Genomic DNA, 24,364 nt, shown 5'->3' with positions numbered 1-24,364 from the left:
CTCTTTAGTCGTTGAAGTTAAAGAGAAACAATATACGGATCCCTACTTGTTGCAGCTGAAGGAAGGGATTCACAAGCATAAGACAAGGGCTTTTGAACAAGGGGGAGATGATGGTACCTTGAGGTCCCGAGGCAGATTATGTGTTTCAGATGTAGATGGGCTCAGAGAGCGAATCATGTCAGAAGCTCACAACTGCAGGTATTCCATTCACCCAGGTTCCACTAAGATGTACCATGATCTTAAGGAGATTTCTTGGTGGAATGATATGAAGAAGAATGTAGTAGACTTTGTAGCTAAGTGTCCGAATTGTCAACAAGTAAAAGCCGAACACCAGAGGCCTGGTGGCTTTGCTCAGAATATTGATATTCCTGTCTGGAAATGGGAAATGATTAATATGAACTTTGTATCAGGTCTACCTTATTCAGCTAGGAGGCATGACTCTATTTGGGTGATCATTGATCGGCTTACTAAGTCGGCGCACTTTTTGCCAGTCAAGACCATATATTCAGCAGAGGATAATGCCAAGTTATATGTTAATGAAATTGTCAGATCGCACGGGACCCCAGTGTCTATTATTTCTGATCGTGGTGCTCAGTTCACAGAAAACTTCTGGAAATTCTTTCAGAAAGGATTGGGTACCAAGGTGAACCTCGAAGCACGACTTTTCATCCCGCGGAGCATGATGGCGGGCGAGAGCGTACTATTCGGACTGCGAGGACATATTGAGAGCATGTGTCCTAGATTTCAAAGGTAATTGGGATGATCACTTACCCCTTATTGAGTTTTCTTATAATAATAGTTATCATGCTAGCATTGGGATGGCACCGTTTGAAGCTCTGTGTCACGACCCAACTAGAGGGCCATGACAGGTACCCGGAGCTAACCTACTGAGCACCACCTTTCCTTTTATCATCTGCCTCATCCTGAATAAATACAATTCTCAAAGCAACACTTAATATGAGACAGTCTTCAATTACTCCTCAAAACATATGTATACAAATGTATAAGCCCACGAGGCTACAAAATGATATACAAGACATACACTAAAGAGATCATAAGACATCTACTACCCACATATGTCTACGAGCCTCTAACTGGAATACTGAAAATCATAAGGACGGGACAGGACCCCGCCATGCCCCATTATGCACACAAAAGAATATACCAATAAACTGCAACTCCGGAGTAGTGGAGTGCTCCTGTAAGTCTGCTGAATAAGCTCCTAGGAATTTGGACCGTCTCCCTGTCTACCTGCGGGCATGAACGCAGCATCCACAAAAGAAAGGACGTCAGTACGAACAATGTACTGAGTATGTAAGGCATGAATAATAACATCGTAAAGAAATAAAGAAGTATGAGATAAAGAGATAACCTATAACTGATTGCCTCTGAAGGCGGATATCATGCATGTTAACTTTCTTTAACATCTTTCATACATATATTTATATATATCATCATTAATGTAACGGGAACGTGCGGCCGATCATCGGTAATATCATATACACACACGGAACGTGCAGCCCGATCCACTTATCCATATATTCATTATATATCTATATATTACCGCGGAACGAACGGCCCGATCCATTTATCCATATATCCCGCGTCCAGGCATCCCATGTACGAGACGATATCATAATATGCCAACTGATCATGCGGCTATGCGTATATAACGCAACACCTTTTCCCATATCCCATGTATACATACTCATGTATCCATATACATTATATACTATAGATAGCATGCATGAGAGCCCAAGTAAAAGCTACGACTTTATCGGAGTGACATAAGGTCGGTAACCTCCGATTATCTTATGGAATACTCATCATCGCTATATCTCACCCCGAAGGAACAATGCATAAGGGGATATCAACAACAATGAATAAAATTAAGGGATTCATGAAATAACTCAATAATCTCATAATGGCATCATAATCATAAGCTTTGGGACTTCTAGAAATAAAATCATCATCGTCATGATCATCATAGAAAACATCTCATCTTTATCATCATAAGGAGCTTTAAGAATCATGAATTTCTAACTTTTGGAGGTAAGAAGGTTATGGAAAATATGGATAGAATTACAACATGGGAATCATGCCTTTGAAAGAAAGGGGCTAGCCTTAACATACGTTTACGACTTCTATTTACTTAACGTTCTCCTCCAACGTCCGCGAAATCTACATTCAAGAGGATTTACACTAAGGTTAAGTCTTGAAAACCTTCTTAAGTTCAAACTAGCATAATTACGAACTAACGAAATTTGGGCAGCACTTCCCCTATTTTATCAACTTCCACCATATTGCAAAACAGCCCCCAAACAATAATAACAACATCCATAATATCATAATCAAGAAGTTACATTTGAATTAGTCTCAAATTTAACCAAATCTCCTTTTCGAGTTCACCTCATAGTCACTTTCTTCGCTACAACATTTATAGCTTCTCCACTTTAATTCTTTTCCCTTCTAAGAGGTATTAAACCTTTACATCAACTCAACCATACAAATAGGGTGAAGAACCAACCTTGTATTTGAAGAACTTCAACTCACACAACTTGTTTCAAGGCCAAGTTCACCACAACACTAAGTGAAACCAAGAACATCCAACTTTCATAAATTAACTAGGTTTTCAAGGTTGATCTTCTCTTGATTTGATTTGGAATGATTTGGTGTGTTTATGGGTGTTAAGGGGAGCTTTGAGAGAAATTAGGGATTTATTTTGGGTGAATAATGAGGTCCAAGTCGTGAAAATAGGCATTTAAAAGCTTGGGAAAAAAAATTCCACCAACTCAAATTTCTGAAAATTTTGGACAAAGTACGGGTTACTGTTATCACGTACTTTAAAGTACGTGTTACTGTTCATCCCGTACTTTGGAGGCAAACAATTTAACTTTCTGGAAATTTTGGCAAAATACGCCCAAAAAGTGAGGGACGTACTTTATTGTACGGACCGTACTTTCCTCCGTACTTCACAGAAATGCAATTTGTCAGTTGCATCGGAATGAAGACTCGCTGAACTTCAATTTACATAGGTTATGGATTCCGTAACTCCTTAGATTCTAGGAGATATAGATTCTAGGAGATATGCCTCGTCAAAGTTGGACCAAAATCCTGTCAAAAATTCTGCCAAGTTTTTCCAAATTTTTAACGAACCTAATTTCTTCGATTCGCTTGATCCTAAAACCCTTAAATACTTATCTAACACTTACTAAAAGTCTTCCTTAACCTTTTAGGGGTATCATAGCCTCTCTGGACTCACATTAGTTTGCTTACGATGACGCGAAAATTCACGAGGTGTAACACTCTGTATGGGCGAAAGTGTAGGTCGCCGATGGGTTGGTTTGAAATTGGTGAAGCAGAATTGTTAGGGCCAGATTTGGTTTATTAGGCTATGAAGAAAGTCAAATTGATTCAAGAGCGTTTGAAAACAGCTCAGAGTCGCCAGAAGTCTTACACAGATGTGAGGCGAAGGGACTTAGAATTTTCGATTGATGATTGGAAACGTTCATTAAAGTCTCACCCATGAAGGGTGTTATGAGATTTGGGAAGAAAGGGAAGCTTAGTCCCAGATATATTGGACCTTACAGAATTCTGCGAAAGGTCGATCTAGTAGCTTATGAACTTGAGTTGCCATAAGAGTTGGCTGTTGTTCACCCAGTGTTTCATGTATCCATATTGAGGAAGTGTGTAGGAGACCCGTCGTTGGTTGTTCTGTGATACTATAACGGAGTTAGCGTGGCCCTATGAGGAGATCCCCATAGCCATTCTTCATGTCAAGTTCGCAAGTTGAAAACTAAGGAACTAGCCTCAGTAAAGGTTTTATAGAGGAGTAAGAAAGTTGAAGAGGCTACATGGGAACCCAAAGAATACATGAAATCCAAATATCCTCACTTGTTTGAAGAGCAAGCAGATAAAGTTCAAGGTAAATACCTTCAGTATTCATGTCATGTCCCTTATGTATTCATGCCTCACGTTTCACGTTCACATTCATGTATTCTCTATTCATGTCTCATGTTTTAGCACTCATGTTGTCACGAATCCTCGTCATGTCAGTTCCCCATGTTCCATGTCATGCTTCTTCACATTCATGTATTCAAGTCATGTCCAGTCGCATTCTTAACCATGACCCATCATTCGAGGACGAATGATCTCAAGGGGGAGATATTGTAACACCTCGTGCATTCGGGCTAAGATTTGACTCGTAAGATGGGGGTATAATGAACCCAATATGAGTAGTGTAGAAATGGTGTTTGAAAACCAATCAAGACATGTGAAGAGTCCTTGAGCAAAGGAAAGTCGGAAGCTACCCTACGGAGCGAGTTTTCAAGCGAGTTTGCACTATGTCTCACTTAAAATAAGTATACAGAAAAGTCTATAAGGAATTTGGAAAACTTCCTTCTTGAAGTTGTAGATCTTTGAAATAGCTTTCCAACGGTATATTATGGAGGTCAAACAGACATTTGTACAAAAATTCGTGCCCGTTTTACTAAAACAGTGTTCTGCCAATTTACGGTAGAATTTACGGGCCGTAAAATTGTCAAAAAAATTTAGAAAACTGTTATGGATTTACTATAGGATTTACGATCCTTAAATCTGATTTATGGGGGTAAAATGGGCCTAAAGTAAGCATAAAACAGGTCCGACAGCAACTTTAAAACTTCATTTTAAGGCTTTTTCACTTCATTCTTCACATCCCCAAGCCCTAGAACGACCATTCTCTCTTCTCCTCATCCTCATACATCAAGGTAAGTCCCTCCCATGTGTTTCCAAGTGAATTTTAATGATTATACATGAATTCTAAGCGAAATCATTGTTCCTAACCTAGGGTTTTCAAGAAAACTCATCTCAAGGTCCAAGATTCAAGATTTTGGAAATCTTCTTCAAATTTCAAGTCTTTAATTCAAGTTTTAGAGCAATAAAGGTATGTAGGGTTGCTATCTACGTGTGGGAACATCATTGTTCTTCCCCACGCTTCTTCTTCCATAAAGTATGAAGCTTTACGAAAACTAGGGTTTTTAACCACGTTCATGATAACCCTAGGTCCATGCCCCATGTTATATTATGTATTAAATTGTTATAAATTCTTCATTGTGTTCTTGATACATCATTATGATTATTGAGAATCTGTCCGTAATCCATGAAAACCCATACCTTGCATTCCATGGGTTCTTACATGCAAGTTTATAAACTATTATGATATTTTCAAGAAAAACTATATATATGTTTTATATGTTCATGCGAGAATAATACAAATGATATCCATGTACATGCAAGTTATGATTCGTGAATAGCCATGGGCAACAAGTGCCACTTATCTTTCATGTTCATGTTTTTGGGAGTTGCAGTAATTACCGAGAAGGCTTCAAATAGCCTGAAACTACATAGCCACCGTAGGATGAGGATCGCTCCACCCATGCTCAGGACGATCTCTCATAATAACTGGATCCTTTCATAATATTATTAAATCTCATTTCTCTGGCAAGGTATGAGTGTTCTGCTGGTAGGACGCAAGTACCGGACTCATGCTGTCAGTTATATTCTTCGCTCTCACTACTCACGATACTTTACACATGTTATATATGTATATGTACTCATGTTCATGATCATGTTTCGATTCGATCTCTATTATGTTATTTCCATGTCCCATGTTATTTCATTCGCTTGCTTTACATACCAAGACATTCAATGTCTTGATGTCCCCTTTGTGCCGGGGCCTGCGTTTCACGATGCGGTACGGATTCTGAGACGCCATCACATCCGTCCGTAGGATTTGCTCGCATCGGCTTATTGGTGAGCCCACATCTCATTCGGGGTTTTAGTCGGTTATCTTTATTTTATTAGTTATGCATTTAAAGGTATGTCAGGGCCTTGTCCCAGCAAGTACGTTTGACAGTCAAGACTCATGATTAGAGGTTTTATAGACTAGTCAGTTTAGTTATGTTAGACATGCAAGGTGTTTAGCCATCTTTGGCTCAACTCATGTTATTTTCGCAGTCATGTTTTAAACCAGTATTTTATAAATGTTATGATTCTCATGTTTTATAAAAGCTCATCGCATTCATGTTATATTTCCGCTCATGTATGCCTCATGATGATTCAGCAAGCCATGTGGTTCGCTCGGTCACATGCAGTATGGCACCGAGTGCCGTGTTTCACCCAGGTTATGGTTCGGGGCGTGACAGTATGGCCGGGCACGATATGAGATATACACACAGTGCCTTATTATGGCCTCGTACGATATGTTATTTACACAGAGCCTCTTTATTTCGTGGTACGTTATTATTATTATGTGATATGAGTCAGACGGGCAGAGTATTGTATGTATATGAGGCCCACAATGGCTTGACAAATTATTTATTGCGCGCCGTAAGTGGCTTATTTGATACTAAAGCAGTAAAGTAACGAGCCTAACGAAACATATTTTTTAAAACATAATCAAAGTATGTGATCCCCAAGTGTTACAAAGGAACAGTTCCAAAATGTCGCTCCACATAGCGACCCAAAGATTTCATCCAAAAGATTCTATAATTGTTCGTATAGAAAGTTTCAAAGCCTACAGTTGTACTTGCTTGACACTTCTATTGCCTTTTTTATGAGCTTCAGTTTATTGTATATTTTTCATGTCCGCCTTACGTACTCGGTGCAATCTTTTTATACTGACATCTCTTGGTCGGGGGCGCTACATTTTTCATGGTTCACATTGCAGGTTCAGATACACAGGATGGTAGGCATTCTCACTAGGTGGTACAGATGTTCAACGAGATGGTGTATACTCCACTTCTTTCTGGAGCTGAGTCAGGTCTAGTATTTGCATGTATAGGGATTATGTGTAGGTCGGGGCCCTATCCCAACACTTGTATAAGTTGTTCAATAGTAAGTATTAGTAGAGGATTCATAGACAGAAATGATGGGTTTAATTTTTGTAACATTTCGTACTTCCGAACTAAACTATAAAACCATGGAATCAGAAGAGAAAAATTGGTCTAAGTGTTTCAGAGCCGTAGTGTAACCAATGTTTTAAAAGGCGAGGGCGTAAGGCGGGGCGTTTTACGTCTGCCTCAGTGAGGAGTAAGCCCCAAGGCGCGGGGCGTAAGCCCCATGGGGTTTTAATTTTTAGTATTTTATAAAATGATATAATTATAATAAATACTTTTAAATAGGTGAAATAGCCTAAAAAATTGAAGAAAACTATAAATAAGTGATATATATTTATATATATATAATAGATTGTTCTAATTAGTTTTTTTTTTGGGTGGAGCATATATATATATATATGCTCCACCCTGACAAAAAAACTAATTAGAACAATCTATTATACGCTACTTACAAGTACAAGTGACTGCTCGTTACTTTTTTGAGATAGTAGAAGACAAGATAAATAATTGGAAAAGAATATATATTATGCATTCTAGCAATTAAAAAAGGTCTTGACTTTTAAATTTAATGCTTCAGTTCCTTTTTAAAACATTTGAGTAATTACATGTTGACTTTTGAGAATTTGGGCATTATATTAAGGACTTATTTAACAAATTTCGTTTTAGTTTGAAGAAGTTTTTCGGGCTACGCCCCAACACGCCCCAACAAAAAAAACTCGCCCCAAACGCCCGGGCGTATGTCCCGAATTGCTGGGCGTACGCCTTTGGGGACTTTTGCCCCGACCCATCGCCCCGGGGCATTTTTGGTACGCCCCGCCCCAGGGCTCTCCCCGAAAACGCTAAAACACTGAGTGTAACACCTCGTGCCTTCAGGCTAAGGTTGACCTGCAAGACGAGGATATAATGGAACCAAGGTGGGAAGTGTTTTGAAACCTATAAAAGGTATAAGAAGAGTCTTTGGGCAAAGTAAAGTCAGAAGCTACTCTACGGAGCATGCTTTCAAGTGAGTTTGCACCAGGTCTTACTTTAAGTGAGTATACGGAAAAATATATAAGGAATTTGAGAAAACTTAAAACATGAAAGTTGTAGCCCTTTAAAATACCTTTTCATCCATAAAAGTCCAGGCCAAACAAACCTCTGTACAAGGAGTTATGACCATTTTACCGTCGAGTGTCTATGCAGAAAATTTTGTGGTATGGTTGGGCGACGCCCAGCCATAGCATGGAAAATCCAAAAAGTTTCGTGCAATGGGGGGCGATGCGCAGGGTCCCCAAAAATGCATAACTCAGTTTTAAAACATGAATTTCTGCAATTTAAGTCTATTTTCGCTTCTACAAAACCCTAAGTCAACTTTTCTCTCCTCTCCTCTCCTCATCCTTCCACATCAAGGTAAGTCTCTCCCATGTATTCCTAAGAAATTCTAACACTTCAACATGGATTATTGACAAGATTCTATGCTATAATCTTAGGGTTTTCAAGAAAATCCTTCTCAAGATTTCAAGTTCAGATATGTGGGTTTCCTCTTTAAAAGATCATACCTTGTCTTCAAGTTTTGGAGCGATTAAGTATGTAGGGCTTCTATCTATGTGTGGAAAAATTGTTGTTCTTCCCCACGCCACGTTAATTCATGAAACCCTATTTCTCCTCAGAGTTAGAGAATCATGCTTCAGTTCATGAAATAACTCATATATATATATATATATATATATATATATATATATATATATATATATATATATATATATATATATATATATATATATATATATATATATATATATGTCATGCTCAGTCATGTTTCAGATAATTGTATTCATGTATATCATTATGATTGTCATGAACCTATCTGTAATCCATGTATGCTCATGTTATCTTTTCTATGAGCTCTCAGATATCAGTTATGAACTCAGATTGTTCCATTCTATGAATTTTTACATGTTTTCATGTCTCAGAAATTATATACATATATTTATACAAATTTTTAGGTAAAACTATTTACAGCCCATGTTTATGAAATTTATGAGTGTTTAAGCCAACCATGTACATATTCAATATTTTTGGGAGTAGCATAGGTTTACAGAGAAGGTGCAAACCACCTGAAACTATGTATGCCAACGTAGGGTAAAGATCGCTCCGCCTAGTTAGGATGATACCTTCAAACTATTGATTGGATCCTTTCATGTCATGTTCATGTCTTATACCTCGACAAGGTATGAGATTGCTCAATTGGTCAGGACAGGTACCAGACTCCACGTGCTCACGTGGTGCTTTCATGTTGTCGGTTATACTATGGCTCTCCCTAAGATATACATACTTAAAATATTTTACTAAGTTTATAGCTTGATCATGCAGATCATGGTCATGTCCAGGTTTCGATTCTACCATGCACATTTACAACTTTAGTTCTGACTATAGTACAAATTCGGTTTACGGTCTGATTCGGTTTACGATTCGATTTCGTAGCTAGTTACAATTTCATCTTCAGATTACTTCATGTGTCCATGTTATTTATTTGGTCTTCCCATTCCCCGAGCACCCCACTTATAGTTCTTTCATTCAGTTGATTTACATACAAGTACAATTTCAATGTATTTACGACCCTTTTGCCGGGGGCCGGCATAACATCTCGTAACTTCAAACTAAGCCATATTCATGATTCAGGGACCTAGAAAAACCAAAACGGGGAGTGTTAGGATTAAAATTCGCTTCAGTTCAGCGATCTGCATTTTATGCCAGGTTTTACGGATCGTAAATGATTTTACGAACCGTAAATGATTTTACGGGCCGTAAAATGGACCGTAGATGAACCTCAGGAAACCCAGCTCATTGTTACCGATTTACGGTGGGTTTTACGGCCCATATAAATTTTACGGACCGTACTTTATACCGTAGAATATTTTACGGTCCGTCTTTTGGACCGTAAATGAGAAGGAGGAATATCGAGTCACTGTTACCGATTTACGGTGGGTTTTACTGTCCTTATAAATTTTACGGACCGTACTTTGTACCATAGAATATTTTACGGTCCGTCTTTTGGACTGTAAATGAGGAGGAATATCGAGTCATTGTAACCGATTTACGGTAACTTTTACGGACCGTAAAAGGGACCGTAGAATGGCCTGACGGCTGAACAGTATATATTCGCGTTTTTCAGCCCTTTTTCATATTATTCATTCTCCTCAAGCCCTAGAATGAAGTTCTTCTCCTCTTCTCATCCTACTACATCAAGGTAAGCCTATTCCAAGTAGTCTCAAGTATTTCTAACATACATACATGAATTCTAAGCCAAATCCATTGTTTCTAACTACGGGATTTCAAGAAAACCCATCTCAAGTTTCAAGGTTCAAGCTTTTGGATTTCTTCTTCAAGATACAAACTTTGTTGCAATTTTTGGAGCGATTAAGGTATGTAGGGTTTCTATCCACATGTGAGAATATCATTGTTCTTCCCCACTTTACGTTCATCCATGAAAATACGAAGTCCCCCAAACCTAGGGTTTCTACTCTAATTCATGATGACCCTAAGTTACATGTACCATGACATACCATGTTCGTATTAATAATTCATTATTGTATTCTTGATATTCCATTTTGGTTATTGGGAATCCGTCTGTAATCCATGAACACCCAGGCTTTGCATTCCATGGATTCTTAAATACAAGATATGAACTATTATGCTTATTTTCATGAAAATATACATGTTTTCCATGTTTTCATACAAGTTATACTATATACTTATATTCATGCTATATTATACTCATGAATCATGTTTACAAGCCATGTTTACGAATCATGTCTACAAGTTATACTTACAAATTATGTTGTACAAACCATGGGCTCAGATTCCACCTATATCCATGTTCATATTTTTGGGAGCAAAGATAGGTTTACCGAGAAGGCTCAAACAACCTGAAACTACGTATGCTAACGTAGGGTAAGGGTCGATCTGCCCAGATTAGGATGACACCTTCAAACAATTGAATTGGATCCTTTCATATCATGTTCATGTCTTATACCCTGGAAAGGTATAGAATTGGTCTACTGGTCGGGCCAGGTACCAAACTCCACGCCTCGCGTGGTTATTCCATGTTGTCAGTTCTCCCACATGATACAGATATACATATGTACTTACAATGTTTTTACTTATGTTATAAATTTATTCATGTCATATGATGCTCATGTTCATGTTCAGCTTACAGCTTCAATTTCAGTTTTATTATTTCATGTGCCATGTTTATTTCATTCAGTTGTTTTACGTACCAGTACAATTCAAATGTACTGACATCCCCTTTTATTGCCCGAGGGCCTGCATTTGACAATGCAGGTATTGATTTACAGGACAGCGGATCTACTCGTTAGGACATTGCTTGTATCAGCTTTTGGTGAGCCCCGCCTCATTCGAGATTTTGTCCTTGTTTATATTTCATGTTCATGATAGTTATGCAGTCAAGGTATGCCTATGGCCTTGTTCCGGTAGACAGTTTAGCAGTCAGACTCGTGTTTAGAGGTTTCATAGACTAGTTTAGCGTGTTATGTCAAATGCTCAGTTTTGGTGAGCCTTTTTGGCTACATATCTGTGATGTTCCGCACTTATGCTTTAAACAAGTATTTTCAGGATTATGATTACTTAATTCATGCTATGTTCAGATTTTTATGATGTAACTTATATCCTGCATTGATACATGTCTCATGTTGATTCAGCAAGCCATGTGGTTCCCTCGATCTCATGCAGCAAGGCACCGAGTGCGTAACACTGCATTTCATGATGCAGGTACAGATTTTCAGGATGACGGATCTGCTTGTTAGGAATTCATCGTATCAGCTGTTGGTGACCCATTTACTTCGGGGTGTTGTCTTTACTTTCGACGCCAGTTATGTCGTATGTTAGATCGGTATATTGGAGCCTTGACCAACCCGATTCGGTATTTTAACTCGTATCGAGGGTTTCATACACTAGTTAGTATGAATTATTGGGTATTCAGTTTTGTTCAGCCTTGTCGGTTGCATTATCATGCTTACAGACTGTTTTCTGCACTCGTGATTAGAACAGTATTTTTCAGTATTATTATGATATCACATGTTTTACTTTTATTTTCATGTTTTGAAATCACATTCCGAGTCAGTACATGTCCCATGTTGATTCAGCAAGCCATGCGGTTCGCTCGATCACATGCAGTCAGGCATCGAGTGTCGTGTCGCGTCCAGGCACAAGCGTGACAATTGTAATCTGTTGTACCTCAGTTGCATGCTTCAGACCAATGGCCACATTTGTATACATAAGTCATTGCGTTCCCATTTATCTTTGAGGTTACGACATGTAGTCCATTACAGGTGCATAGTAGTTGTATATAGAGCATAGTCCGTCCCATTCGCATTTGGGGGGTGACATATTTAATTAGCAAGAAAATCCAATTTTATTCTTTTCCAAATTCCTCACATTATTAAGTTTATTTTTCAAATTAACAAAACTCTTAAGTATATAAATTTGTTAAATAAGAAAAATATTAGTGGTGACAGAAATTAGCAATGAAACAAAATCGATTATAGTATAATGTTAAATGTCAAATTGACAAAATACAAATTTTTAAAGTAACAAGGATGAACTAGTAAAACATATAAAATATATTCTAAATGGATTGTCATATTCTTGTTACACTACTTAACAAATGAAAATTCTCAATTTATTTTATATATTAAGTTATTTCACTACAGAACAAACATGAATTATCGACGAAAAGTTAAACAATAAAATTTATCGCTAATCCTATTTAACGATGGATTAGCAATTAATTATTAAAAAAAATTCTTAGCTATGAGCAATTTAGTGATGAAGTTTGTAGCTAAGTCCAACTTTTTCTGTAGTATTTGCTGTCAAATGAGGTATACGCAAAATGCGTACACTGAACTAGTTATGATAAAAGTATGACACATAAGATGTTTAACTAAATTCATTTTTTCAAATTTGCAAGTTTAAACAAAACGTGATAGTTTTGGATTCAGTATTGGATCATTGAAACAACAATGATTTTCATAAGATGTTCCTAAAAATATAAACTCTAAATTCACATGAAATACACATGTGATGTACATTTATTATACATCTAAATATCTCTCTCTAAATATATGTGTGTGTTTTTATCTATCTATAGCTTTTATGTATATTATATAAAGCACAAAACTCCCATGCGAAATGTTGATAGACTTTTTAAATCTAAAAGTAGATTTGATATTAAAAAAAGTTGTCCTTTAATTATTTTTCTAACATTTAAGACTGTGAAATCAACTAAATTTATGGTTCAAAATGTAGTTGTTGGATTCTACTTTTGCGATAATAATTTATTTATTTTTAATTTGTCGGAAACAATTAATATAGTATTCTTATTGATTAAAGAAATAGAACAATTTACATTTTGGTTGCGAGAAAGAAAAAATAAACTGTCTTTTGTTAGTTAGCTGCTGACAACCTGCAATAACAAGCTAAGACATATTGATAGTGTATTTTTGTAAAAGTTTATACGCTTTTAGATATTTACATCAAACTAATATCAACTAACAATGATTTAATGAGGTGCAATCGCAAATATTTAATGGGCTTAACTAATCATGGTTAATTGAAATAAGTCTAATGTCTATATGCATACACATATCATATCATGCATCTATGATATCTAAGTTAAATCCGAAAAAGTATGCACATCACAAAATTTCACGTTTTCTCGTTGTTTTTTCTCTTAACTTTTACACACAAAGGGTCAAAACAGATTACCATGATGAGTGAATGAAAATTGCAACTATTAATTTTGTTTTCAATAGAAAGCCTTTTAATATTGAGAGCAATTTACCCCTATGGCACCCTACATGCATATAATCTTCATCACGTAAGCAATTTGGACAAGAAGTTGTCTAGTAAAGGTTTCTACAGAAAATGACCCTTTCCCTACCTTTCAATTATACTATGCTTTATAATATTAATATTTGGACCTTTTGCACCAACTTTGGAGATGCAATCCATCCACCAACCCCATTACTTATTGTTGCCTTTCAATAATGTTCCACTCTACAATGAGTGGCAATTGAAGTTTGAGGAAACAAAAAACCAAAAGAAGTGCCCCTTCTTCTTCTAGTTCAGGTAAGTTTTTAGCAGTTTCTTGAAGTTTACTAGATATTTGTTTTTCCTTTAGTTTAAAGTAAAAAATATGAATCTTCTCTCAGTGCTGTAGTTTTAGAAGTTGATCATTGATTTGTTACTTCCTGTTTTCTAGTTCCATTGGTATTGTAAAGTTGAAGCTAGTTTTATCTCTACATTTTCTTGAATTAAAGACTTAATTTCATTAAAGTTCAATCATGAAGGACAAGTCATCTCAATTAAAGTAAATATTGCATTTTTTCCTTTGTTTTCTCTTCTTGCTTCCTTAATGTGGCTAATGCTTTACTTTGCTTTGATGAATAGATTTCATATTCATGGAAGAGTGATTTCTAGAATCTTGAATTTTGTGAAGTGGATGAGGGACTGTTTGGAAGTTGGATTTTAGTGGAAGATAAGAATGGAAGACAAAGTCTCTTCTTTGGACCTATTTAAGTCTTCTAAACAAACTATTTCTTGACCAATTTTATCCACAAGTGTCAAAATGTTTGACTTACAGCTAATACCAAAACTTAAGGAATTGTCCTTCTTGAAAATAATAGGTTGATAATGATCTGGTTTATTCATATTTATTGACAAGATAATTGAGGGGCCTTTTTTTTTTTTTTTTTTTATGTGACTGAGTTAGTTCAGAGAGTTTTATCTTGATTAAATTAAAGCTTGAAGCCACTTCTCTTGGGGGTGTTATCTCTTCTCAGTTAAAAGTTGATTCATTGTTGTGTTTTAGCATCTTATATTCTTGTAATACTTGTAGGTAAGAAATGAAAAGCAAGTTGAGTGGTAGATGTCAGCCCTTCATTTCTTTTCCACAATGTTATAGCTAAGTTATATACTACAAGTTTCATTGCCACATCAGCTAACCCTTTTGTGTTCCTTTTGTAATCATCTGTTCTTTTAGACAAGATGTTGGAAAATGGAGTTGAGGAGGAAGGACGACGGCCTTTTTCTGATTCATTGTTGCAGAAGGTGAGATGTTTGCTGAAATTATACAATCAGTTATCCCCTAATTAAAACTTGGCTAGAAACGTCTAGATCTTCAAAAGCTTTTGTCAGGGTGACAAATTGTTATATTACTAGTAGTGTCTTAATCTCCGGTGAAAAAAAAGTATCTTAATCTCCTTCCCACCTCTCAAAACCTGAAGAAACGAAGACAAATTTGTTAATAATAATTAAAACAAAAAGACAAGGAAAGATGAGTAGTGTCTTAGTCTCCATGATGCTTTTAGTTCTTTCTTTTGATTCTTGATTCCTTCGTTATCATTGAAAACTTATGCTACTGTATGTCAAGTGTTTGATATATGAGAACTTTCTTTATTTTTATTATTTTTTTGCCTTTTCTTAAAAGGGAGCATGAAGTCCTGCAACTGTTGTTGTATAACTGTATCCTGTCCCATCCTTTTGCATATAGGTTGATCCTGGAAAACCGCCTTTACTCACATGGCAGCGGAAGCTAAATTGTTCAGGAAGTAACCCTACACATTTTTCTCCTAGCATTCGAGAAATTTTGCACATGGTAAGCTTTCATTTTTCCCATCTCTTTTCTCCTGTGAGCGTGCTTAATTAAGTATTCACTCGGAAAAACATTTTCATTTGCCCATAGTTTGTTCTTGTTGTGTTTTAAGTATTGGTTACATCAGCTGCATCAGAAATCTTAACACATTATATTCTCGCTCAGTCTTCATCTGCATATATTTGTGCTACACTCAGTAGGTGAAAGAGAAAGTTGGGCATAATTTTGTAGTACTAATTTGTTGCATATCTACATATATGCAATCTATTTCTTCTGAAGTAATAGAATTATCATTTTATTTTTTGTGGATAGCTTCCACTTGGTCTTAGGTTATGGAGGCATATAAATGAAGAAGCTGCAAAGGGAACGGTAATGTGTGATACCTGTTTCCCATATTCTAATGTTTCATAACTTGGCAGACCATTTGAATGGCGTACTTATCATCTTCCCTTTTTACTACAATTGTCCTCCAATTTGCTTTTTCAGCCATCAATCATGGATCCATACAACAAGCGTCTTCTCTCATGTTATCATGGCGTTCCATTTGGTGGGATTGGGTGAGTTCTCATATAATTTGTGTCAGTCTGTTGTGAAGTATGGGGAGTAGACGAAAATGGTTCTTGTAGCTTAAGAGCAGAAATCATCAAATTGAAAAATAAATGAACTGTGAAATACAGTGTGCTAAACGATAAACTGTAACATTCGTTCTGATTAAGGTCAGTCGACAGAGTTTCAGTTTCATGGGGAATTACTTCACCATATATAAGGTATTTATGATTTATTATCCAAATACAGAATTAGAAAAGCAAATGCAACTTTGTTTCCATTGACGGATAGTTGAGTTATTATAGAATTACATTGAACTTTACGCTTCATTGTGTCCGAATATAAGTTTGTCTTGCAAGGATGCATGACCTTTTGTAATAGAAACATCAATCTGCAGTGCAGGAAGTATTGGAAGAAGTTTGAGAGGTGAATTTCAACGCTTTCAATTGTTCCCCAGAAAATGTGAAGACACCCCTATTCTAGCAAACCAGTTTTCAGTAAGTAATTCATTTAATATTAGCTTTTTATCAGGATAGTATTCTCAGTTTCTTACATTTCCAAATGAGTTGGCAACAGAACCTTTTTTCCATACTACTGCAATGTTATAAATACATAATTATTTATCTTTAAAGCTAATTAAGGCAGAGAAACTCCAAAGTGGTTTATGCTTTGTTAACATCTGATTCATTCATGGAACAATAGTTGTTGTTGATACGTTCGTAATCCTAAAGGTCTGGAGAAGTAAAGAGTAATTCCTGTAACGAGAAAAAGGCAAATTTTACAAGAAGTCATTTAATAGTTTTGTAATTCTCCTTTAACAGGTATTCATTTCTCGCCCTAATGGAGAAAATTTTTCAACAGTGCTATGCTCCAGAGGTCCCGAAGAGCTCAAGTAAGTGACCAGCTTAACTAGTGTGAGGCATCAAATGAGACATAAAGGTTCTAGTTGGATTCTAGTGCTCTAGAAACATTACAAAATGATACTGAATCAGCTAGTCGTACAGAACAGACACAGGAATGGGTATTGAATCATGGAAATGGAAGCTAGACGGGGAGAACTGCACATATCATGCTTTGTACCCAAGAGCGTGGACCGTCTATGATGGTATCATCTGCAGATAAATCAAAAGTCAAAAGTCTAAAACTCTTACGTGATTCAAAACTAACAATGATATGTTAAATCATTCACCAAGCAGGTGTTCCTGATCCTGAACTCAGCATTGTTTGTCGTCAGCTTTCACCATTTATTCCACATAATTACAAGGATAGCAGCTTCCCAGTCGCTGTATTCACATTTACGGTGTGTAGAAGAAATTTTACTAATAGCTTGACTTGTCTTAACTTTCTTATATGTTAAATCTTACACAAGAAAATTTGCAGCTTTCTAACTCAGGGAAGACTGATGCTGATGTGACCTTACTTTTCACATGGGCTGTATGTCAAGATTTCTCTCTCTAGTAGAAGCATTCCTTATTGTTTCAAATGAATGTTCTGTGTAACTTATTTCAGTCATGTTTACTATCTTGTCTTCAGAATTCAGTGGGTGGAATCTCAGAATTCTCTGGCGGACATGTTAATGAAAAGATTTTGTAAGAATATTTCCTACTTCATCTTCAATTAATATTGAGTGTCTGGTGGAATCAGTTTGGTTTGGTTTCTAATTGTATCGGATGACTCATTTGCCCATTTGCATTGGCCTCTGTAGGATGGAAGATAGTGTGCATAGCATCCTCCTCCATCACAAGTATGTTTTGTGTAAAACGCACTCTAGTCTATAGCTACATTCATTTTTCCCCGTGGCTTGATACTTCTGTTTTTCTAATACAACTGTATTTTCCATTCAGCACTTCAGATGGACTCCCTCCAGTAACCTTTTCCATTGCAGCTGAAGAAGCTCCTGATGTCCGTGTCTCAGAATGTCCATGCTTTTCGATATCTGGAGAGTCTGAGAGTATGACAGCAAGGGACATGTGGAGGGAAATTGAGGAGGTCAGTTTTCCCTGGTTCTTGCATATTATTTTAAATTATAACTTTGTAGCTCCTTTCAAGACCTTTTTGCTAATTCTAAATGATTATAATGAATATGAGTATTAACATTATGTCTTATTCTATACTCCTAATTCCTTTTCAATTGTTTGTTCTTGCAGCACGGTTCGTTTGATCATCTTAAGGATGCTCAGACCTTGGTAGCTTCAGGAAAAGGATCATCTATTGGAGCTGCCTTAGCAGCATCTGTTAAAGTTCCATCTGGTGCTGTCCGTACAGTAACCTTTTCACTTGCCTGGGACTGTCCAGAAATAAGATTTCCTGGAGGAAAGACTTACCACAGGTCATGAAAGTTAAAACAGCTCATGTTTCTAGAATATTACTTTTAAATTGTTCATTGCTAAAACTTTTGGACATTAAATATTGTCTCAGACGATATACAAAATTCTATGGTGTTCAAGGTGATGGTTCAGCAAGTATTGCCCGTGACGCGCTCTTAGGTAATTATATCAATTATGAAATAGTAATGTGCGTATTTTTTGCGTTTCCAGTATTAGTGTAGTATTTATGTTTTGGATCTCTATAACAGCTGGGGGAACGTACTCAACAAATTTGCTCATTAAAGTTATCATAAAACAACAAAACTCAATTTGACAGACACGACACTAATGAGTAATGACTTATGATCTGCAATGATTTTGTTATCAACAAACTGGCTTTCTGTGAATTCATGGATATGATAACCAAACAGCATATGTTATATAAGCATCCTAATTTTATTGTTCGTCTGTCTTTAAATTAGAACATAACAATTGGGAGCGTGAGATTGACAAGTGGCAGACACCAATACTTGAAGACACGAGTCTGCCGGAATGGTGAAATATAGCTTTAACAATCTTTTACCTTAGGATATATACAGGTCATTGCAGTTTCTAAATAAATTTCTGAAGTGCCAAACATTTGCCTCAGGTACCGCATCACTCTTTTCAACGAGCTCTATTATCTTAATGCTGGGGGCACAATTTGGACAGGTAATGGCGAAAGAAAATCTGCTGGCATTGTGTGTTATTGTGTCTGATCAAGGCCATGTTTTAATGTCACAGATGGGTCCTTACCAATGCAAAACTTTGGAACCATCAGGGAGAGGAAGTTTTCCCTTGACAAGACAAAACCAGACTCAGAGAAAACTTTAAAGTTGGACGAACAAAATGAGACCTATATGCGATTACTTTCTAGGATGAAATCTACTGTTAACCAACTTCAGACTCCAGTGACTTCAAACTCTGCTTTTGGTCCTTATCTACTTCAAGACGGAGAGGAGAACATTGGCCAGTTTCTTTATCTTGAAGGAATTGAATATCACATGTTTAATACCTATGATGTCCATTTTTATGCGTCATATGCGCTATTAATGCTCTTCCCGAAACTTGAGTTGAGCATCCAAAGAGACGGTGCAATGGCGGTAATGATGCATGATCCATCTAAAATGAAAATTATGAGTAATGGAACATGGGTTTCCAGAAAGGTTCTTGGAGCTGTCCCTCATGACATTGGACTTAATGATCCATGGTTTGAAGTTAATGCATACAATTTCTTCAACTCAAACAGATGGAAGGACTTAAATTCGAAATTTGTCCTTCAAGTTTATAGGGATTTTGTTGCTACTGGTGATAAAAATTTTGGAAAAGCTGTTTGGCCATCGGTATACATAGCTATAGCATACATGGATCAGTTTGATAAGGATGGCGATGGCATGATCGAAAATGAAGGGTTCCCTGATCAAACCTACGATGCATGGACTGTTACTGGTGTGAGCACATATAGTGGTGGGCTCTGGGTAGCTGCTGTGCAAGCTGCCTCAGCAATGGCTCGTGAGGTCGGTGATGCTGCAGCTGCTGATTACCTTTGGGCTAAGTTTCAGAAGGCAAAGTCTGTATATGACAAGTTATGGAATGGTTCTTACTTCAATTATGACAATAGTGGTCGAAGATCAAGTTCTTCAATTCATGCTGATCAGTTGGCTGGTCAATGGTGAGTTACTCTTCATCTTACTGGGCAAGAGCTCTAAACTGAGGAACTGTTTCTAATTTAGAGAAAATAACTACGAATATGTTGTGTGTTTCATGTTCGTTGAAGTTTCATATAGTTGATCGACTCAGTAATGATGATAAATTGAAACTTTACCATTGAACCTGTTGCTCATTACTTCTTTTTTTATACTCATTTGGTGGCTATTTCATAGGTATGCTAGAGCGAGTGGTCTTTCACCTATTGCTGATGAAGAGAAGATAAGAAGTGCTCTCAAGAAAATCTATGATTTCAATGTGTTAAAACACAAGGGAGGGATGCGTGGGGCTGTAAACGGGATGCTACCGAATGGAAAACCTGATATGTCAGCTCTGCAGTCGAGAGAAATATGGACAGGAGTTACATATTCTCTTGCTGCTAATATGATACAAGAGGGCTTGGTGGACATAGCATTTCATACTGCAAGTGGGGTACACTCGACAGCATGGTCAGATAAAGGTCTTGGGTAAGTTTTTCGTTTCTTCTTCTTCTGTTTTCTTTTTTCCGGAAATTCCTCTCTTTTGCTTAGAGGTTACCATTTTTGAGGCTGGATAAGTTCTCATTCACTAGAAATACTGATGAGGTTTGGGGTCCAGATAAGACGAGGCTTTCTGAGAGTTATCTTTTGAAGAAAATCAACAAAAAATCAATTTAGCAACTAGGAAACTAGTCTGTTTTGTGAATCCTTTCCAAAACCACTTGATTGATGTAAAGAAAAAATGTATGAACAAAGAAGTCACCTAGTCAATCAGGGAAAACCATTCTAGGCTTGGTGTTTATATGTGATAATCTAGATACTAAAGATTGCGGCCATTTAAGTATGTTATAGATGTGGTTTGTTTTGGCAAGACATTGGAAAGAGCTTTGCATGCCTGTTATGTTATATATCTTAGTCATTAAGGGAGAGGAAGTTAGCTTTTTGGTGTTGCCAAATCATGATCCTCGTGATCATTTTCTTTCTAAAATAGCCTTATAACTGCCCTGCTATCATGAACACAGAAGAGAGTGAAAAGGAATTGTAGTATTTATTCTTTGTAATTGTAGCTGGTTATCACCTGTCAATAACTGTCCTCACTTTTCCAAGAGTTGGACTCCGCAAGAGGATATGAACCTGTAACTAGTTGTTAGATTATCAACAATTCTCCACATCCTTCTTGTCAGTGGTGGAATTCAATGTCCTAAAACTATCCCTGTATAGCAACATATATCAAGCATCATCATTCATCAAGTTAGTAGCTATCGCTTGGTCATATCATTAAGCTTCACCATTTAAGGAGCCTGTCTAGATGCCTTTGTTGCTATGTTATTTAATGTTGGTCAAAAGCATCTTCAGTAGCTCCATGAGCTTTTATGCGTCTCAATCTGTTGCTTCTCATTCATACAATTACTTTTCTGCTGTGGCTGGTGAAGCTCTTCAACCAGTTGATAGCTTCAGCTTATCCATATGGAGAAGCGTCATAATTTAACGAGTCAAACTGTATATAGACACCTCTATTGGCTAGTAGATTAGCTCCACTTCATTTGACATAAGTTTTGGTTCTTGTATGTGCAGGTTTAGTTTCCAAACGCCCGAGGGCTGGAACACATATGATCACTATAGATCCCTGTGTTACATGAGGCCCTTAGCAATTTGGTCAATGCAATGGGCTCTGTCAAAACCAAAGCTTCACAACCAGGAGATGAACCACATGAGTGAAAGTGAGAATTCTTTGTATGCAAAACAGCATGCAGGATTTCAAGAGGTTGCTGGCCTTCTCAAGTTACCAAAAGAAGAAGCTTCTAAAAGTTACATTCAGTTGTTGCATGAGTTTCTTTGCAAGAAATTGTCAATTTGACTGTCCAAGCGTTTCCTTTTATTTCCTTTCCCAATTATTAAAGAAATGAAGTGTAAATGCTAATGAAAATAGCACTTTATTACCCTGCTTGTTATAAATATTACTCCATTTATTATTGTGGATGTCTATCTTTTGGAGAAAAGTTAGGGTTAGTGACTTTGGTACCGAGCTATTTTTCCCCCTATAAATAGAGGGTTCTCTTCCTTGTAATTTTATCCCTCAAGAGAATTCTCCTCTCTTCTCTCTTTCTCTACAATATTCTTGTTCTAGTTTTATTATTTTATAACACGTTATCAGCACGAGACTCTGGAAGATGCAATTCTTGGAGTTACACGAGTGCAAGATAAGTATTTTACTTAATAATCTTTCACTGTCTCAAAATTATATTTGTGGTATTTGTTTTAATCACTCCCATCTTTTGAAACTTAAAGATGCCGCCTGTTGCCTCTGGATATCAAATATCAATGAGAAATTCTTGTTTGCTGACTTCCTTTGGTGATAAGGAATTAAAGTGATGCTACGTTTGTGGAGATCTTTTATCAAACAAACCTATGAATATATTATTGCAGAACACGCTTCACCGTGAGGTTTGTATATTTTTTATTTTGGTAAATAAGGTTTGTATCTTTATTCAAGCGGGTTTGGCTTTCTTAGCAACCCACACACTCTTTATCCTTTTACTCTGTGTAGAGTGTATTTTATATGTAATACGCACTCAAACTCCAGCAGAGTGTGCAAAAACAAATATATGATCGATCACCAGAAGTGACGATAAATTCTATGTCTCGTTAGACTAAATTTATTTATGCTCGTAACCACTAGAAGTGATAATATTTTTATTGTGATTACAATTAGTGTTAGAGAAAAATTATTTGCATTATATATACGCATGCCTCTATTTGCTCCTAAAGTAGCAACATTTAAGAAGAGGTTATAAGTTACTATAATTTGAGTCGTTAAGGAATATTTATATGATTATGTTCCATTCCTTAAGAATGACAATATTTTGATTAATATTATATATACAGATTCATTCCCTGAAATGAATGTGAAAATATTTAGTAAAACTTATAAATATGGACGTGCACTTGATCATGGAGATATCACGACTCACCTCTAGAAGACATAGAATAATTGAGAAGAAATATTCTGAATATTTTATTCTTTAATCCTGGAGTAGTAAAACTTAAAATTTACTCCCGAAGTAGTGAAACTGTAAATTTTACTCTTGGAGGTAAGACTGAAATTTTCTCATGCAGTAGTAAAACTCTGAAATTTACTCCCGAAGTAGTATGAATTTGAAATTTACTCATGAACTAGTAAAGTACTAAAATTTACTCCCGAAGTAGTAGAACTATAAATTTACTCCTGCCGTAGTAAAACTTTAAAAATTATTCCTGAAGTACTTAGACTTTAAACTTTACTCCTGAAGTAGTAAGGTTTTGAACTTTACTCTAAAAAAAAGTTCAACTTTGAAATTCACTTCTACAATAGTAAAATGATGGAATTTTCTCCCTAAAATTTGTTTCAACTTTATAATGCATGTAAAGGTTTTTCTTATTTTTGTGCAAGCTTCTATTTTAGTTATTTAAGGTGGCAAATAACGAAGAAAATTTTTATATTTAATTTGTTGTAATTTTCTTAACATGTTGGGATGTACTACTAAGGAATGGTTCTATATGTATTTTGGTGGTCTAGAAGTATTGGTATGACTTTTAACAAGCAAAAAAAGGTTTGAGAGATATATTGAAGCGGTGTTTTCTTGTGTTTTAGAGAAATAATAAGCTATTGAAAATTATGTATAAAGCTCATCTAAATGACCAAGTTTCATTCCCCGAAGTGAATGAAGAAATATCACAACACACCTCCTAAAATGATAAAATAACAAAGGATATAAATGTTATTTTGTGGTATGAAGGTGATTGCTGCACATACATGTCGTACGACAAATCATATTGGATACTTTTATTATAAGGTAAAAGGATACAAAATTTTGTAGAATACTTTCTACTATAACCAAATTAATATATTACGTTTACTTACTGATTTTCCAGAAGGAAATAACAATTCATATAAAATTTCCTGAAGAAAGAAATAATTATGTGGTTGCCGCTTTGATACAAAATATTCGGATGTTAATGGGTATTCTCCCTAAAGGAGATATTTACCATAGAATTTGATGATAGAAGTATCAAAGATTGTATAACATTGTTTAACCTTGAAAATACAGACAGTTAAATTTATATGAGGTGCCAAAGATACGCAGCTAAATTCAATTAAAGATTTGAACAGTGTGATATATGATGGAATGGACAAAGAGTCAGATCTAACCAAGTGCCGGATTCGCGTGACCTCAAGATAGAAAACCGAGGTCGGTATCCTTTTGTTACGAGCTATCA

At 36.3% G+C, this 24,364-nt stretch overlaps 1 protein-coding gene across 7 annotated transcripts; it reads left to right on the top strand.

The window, feature by feature from the left end:
- Positions 1–13,783: 13,783 nt before the first annotated feature.
- On the top strand, positions 13,784–22,206 carry LOC132050203 (uncharacterized). 7 transcript variants are annotated; one of them, XM_059441332.1, is made up of 20 exons: positions 13,784–14,006; positions 14,920–14,987; positions 15,430–15,534; positions 15,844–15,900; positions 16,018–16,088; positions 16,475–16,574; positions 16,899–16,969; positions 17,082–17,182; positions 17,274–17,377; positions 17,458–17,511; positions 17,611–17,666; positions 17,783–17,821; positions 17,922–18,066; positions 18,225–18,406; positions 18,496–18,563; positions 18,866–18,938; positions 19,033–19,094; positions 19,167–20,094; positions 20,306–20,596; positions 21,683–22,206. In XM_059441332.1, exons 2-20 carry the CDS (start codon positions 14,925–14,927, stop codon positions 21,963–21,965), a joined length of 2,853 nt encoding a protein of 950 aa, XP_059297315.1. In that variant the 5' UTR covers positions 13,784–14,006; positions 14,920–14,924; the 3' UTR covers positions 21,966–22,206. The 7 variants fall into 7 exon arrangements, with proteins under 7 accessions (XP_059297315.1, XP_059297317.1, XP_059297312.1 ...); XM_059441334.1 differs by lacking the exon at positions 13,784–14,006 and adding an exon at positions 14,666–14,775; XM_059441329.1 differs by lacking the exon at positions 13,784–14,006 and adding an exon at positions 14,721–14,801.
- Positions 22,207–24,364: the final 2,158 nt, after the last annotated feature.

Source organism: Lycium ferocissimum, chromosome 3, assembly GCF_029784015.1.
Source record: "Lycium ferocissimum isolate CSIRO_LF1 chromosome 3, AGI_CSIRO_Lferr_CH_V1, whole genome shotgun sequence".
In the NCBI taxonomy this organism is placed as follows: Eukaryota; Viridiplantae; Streptophyta; class Magnoliopsida; order Solanales; family Solanaceae; genus Lycium; species Lycium ferocissimum.
This window is presented reverse-complemented; position numbering and strand designations above follow the sequence as displayed.

What these genes read in the sequence shown, in the direction of transcription:
- LOC132050203 (XM_059441329.1), top strand. An exon ending in TCGCTGTATTCACATTTACG is followed by an intron (nt 17,378 to 17,457) that starts GTGTGTAGAAGA and finishes GAAAATTTGCAG; the next exon opens with CTTTCTAACTCAGGGAAGAC. An exon ending in GATCAGTTGGCTGGTCAATG is followed by an intron (nt 20,095 to 20,305) that starts GTGAGTTACTCT and finishes GCTATTTCATAG; the next exon opens with GTATGCTAGAGCGAGTGGTC.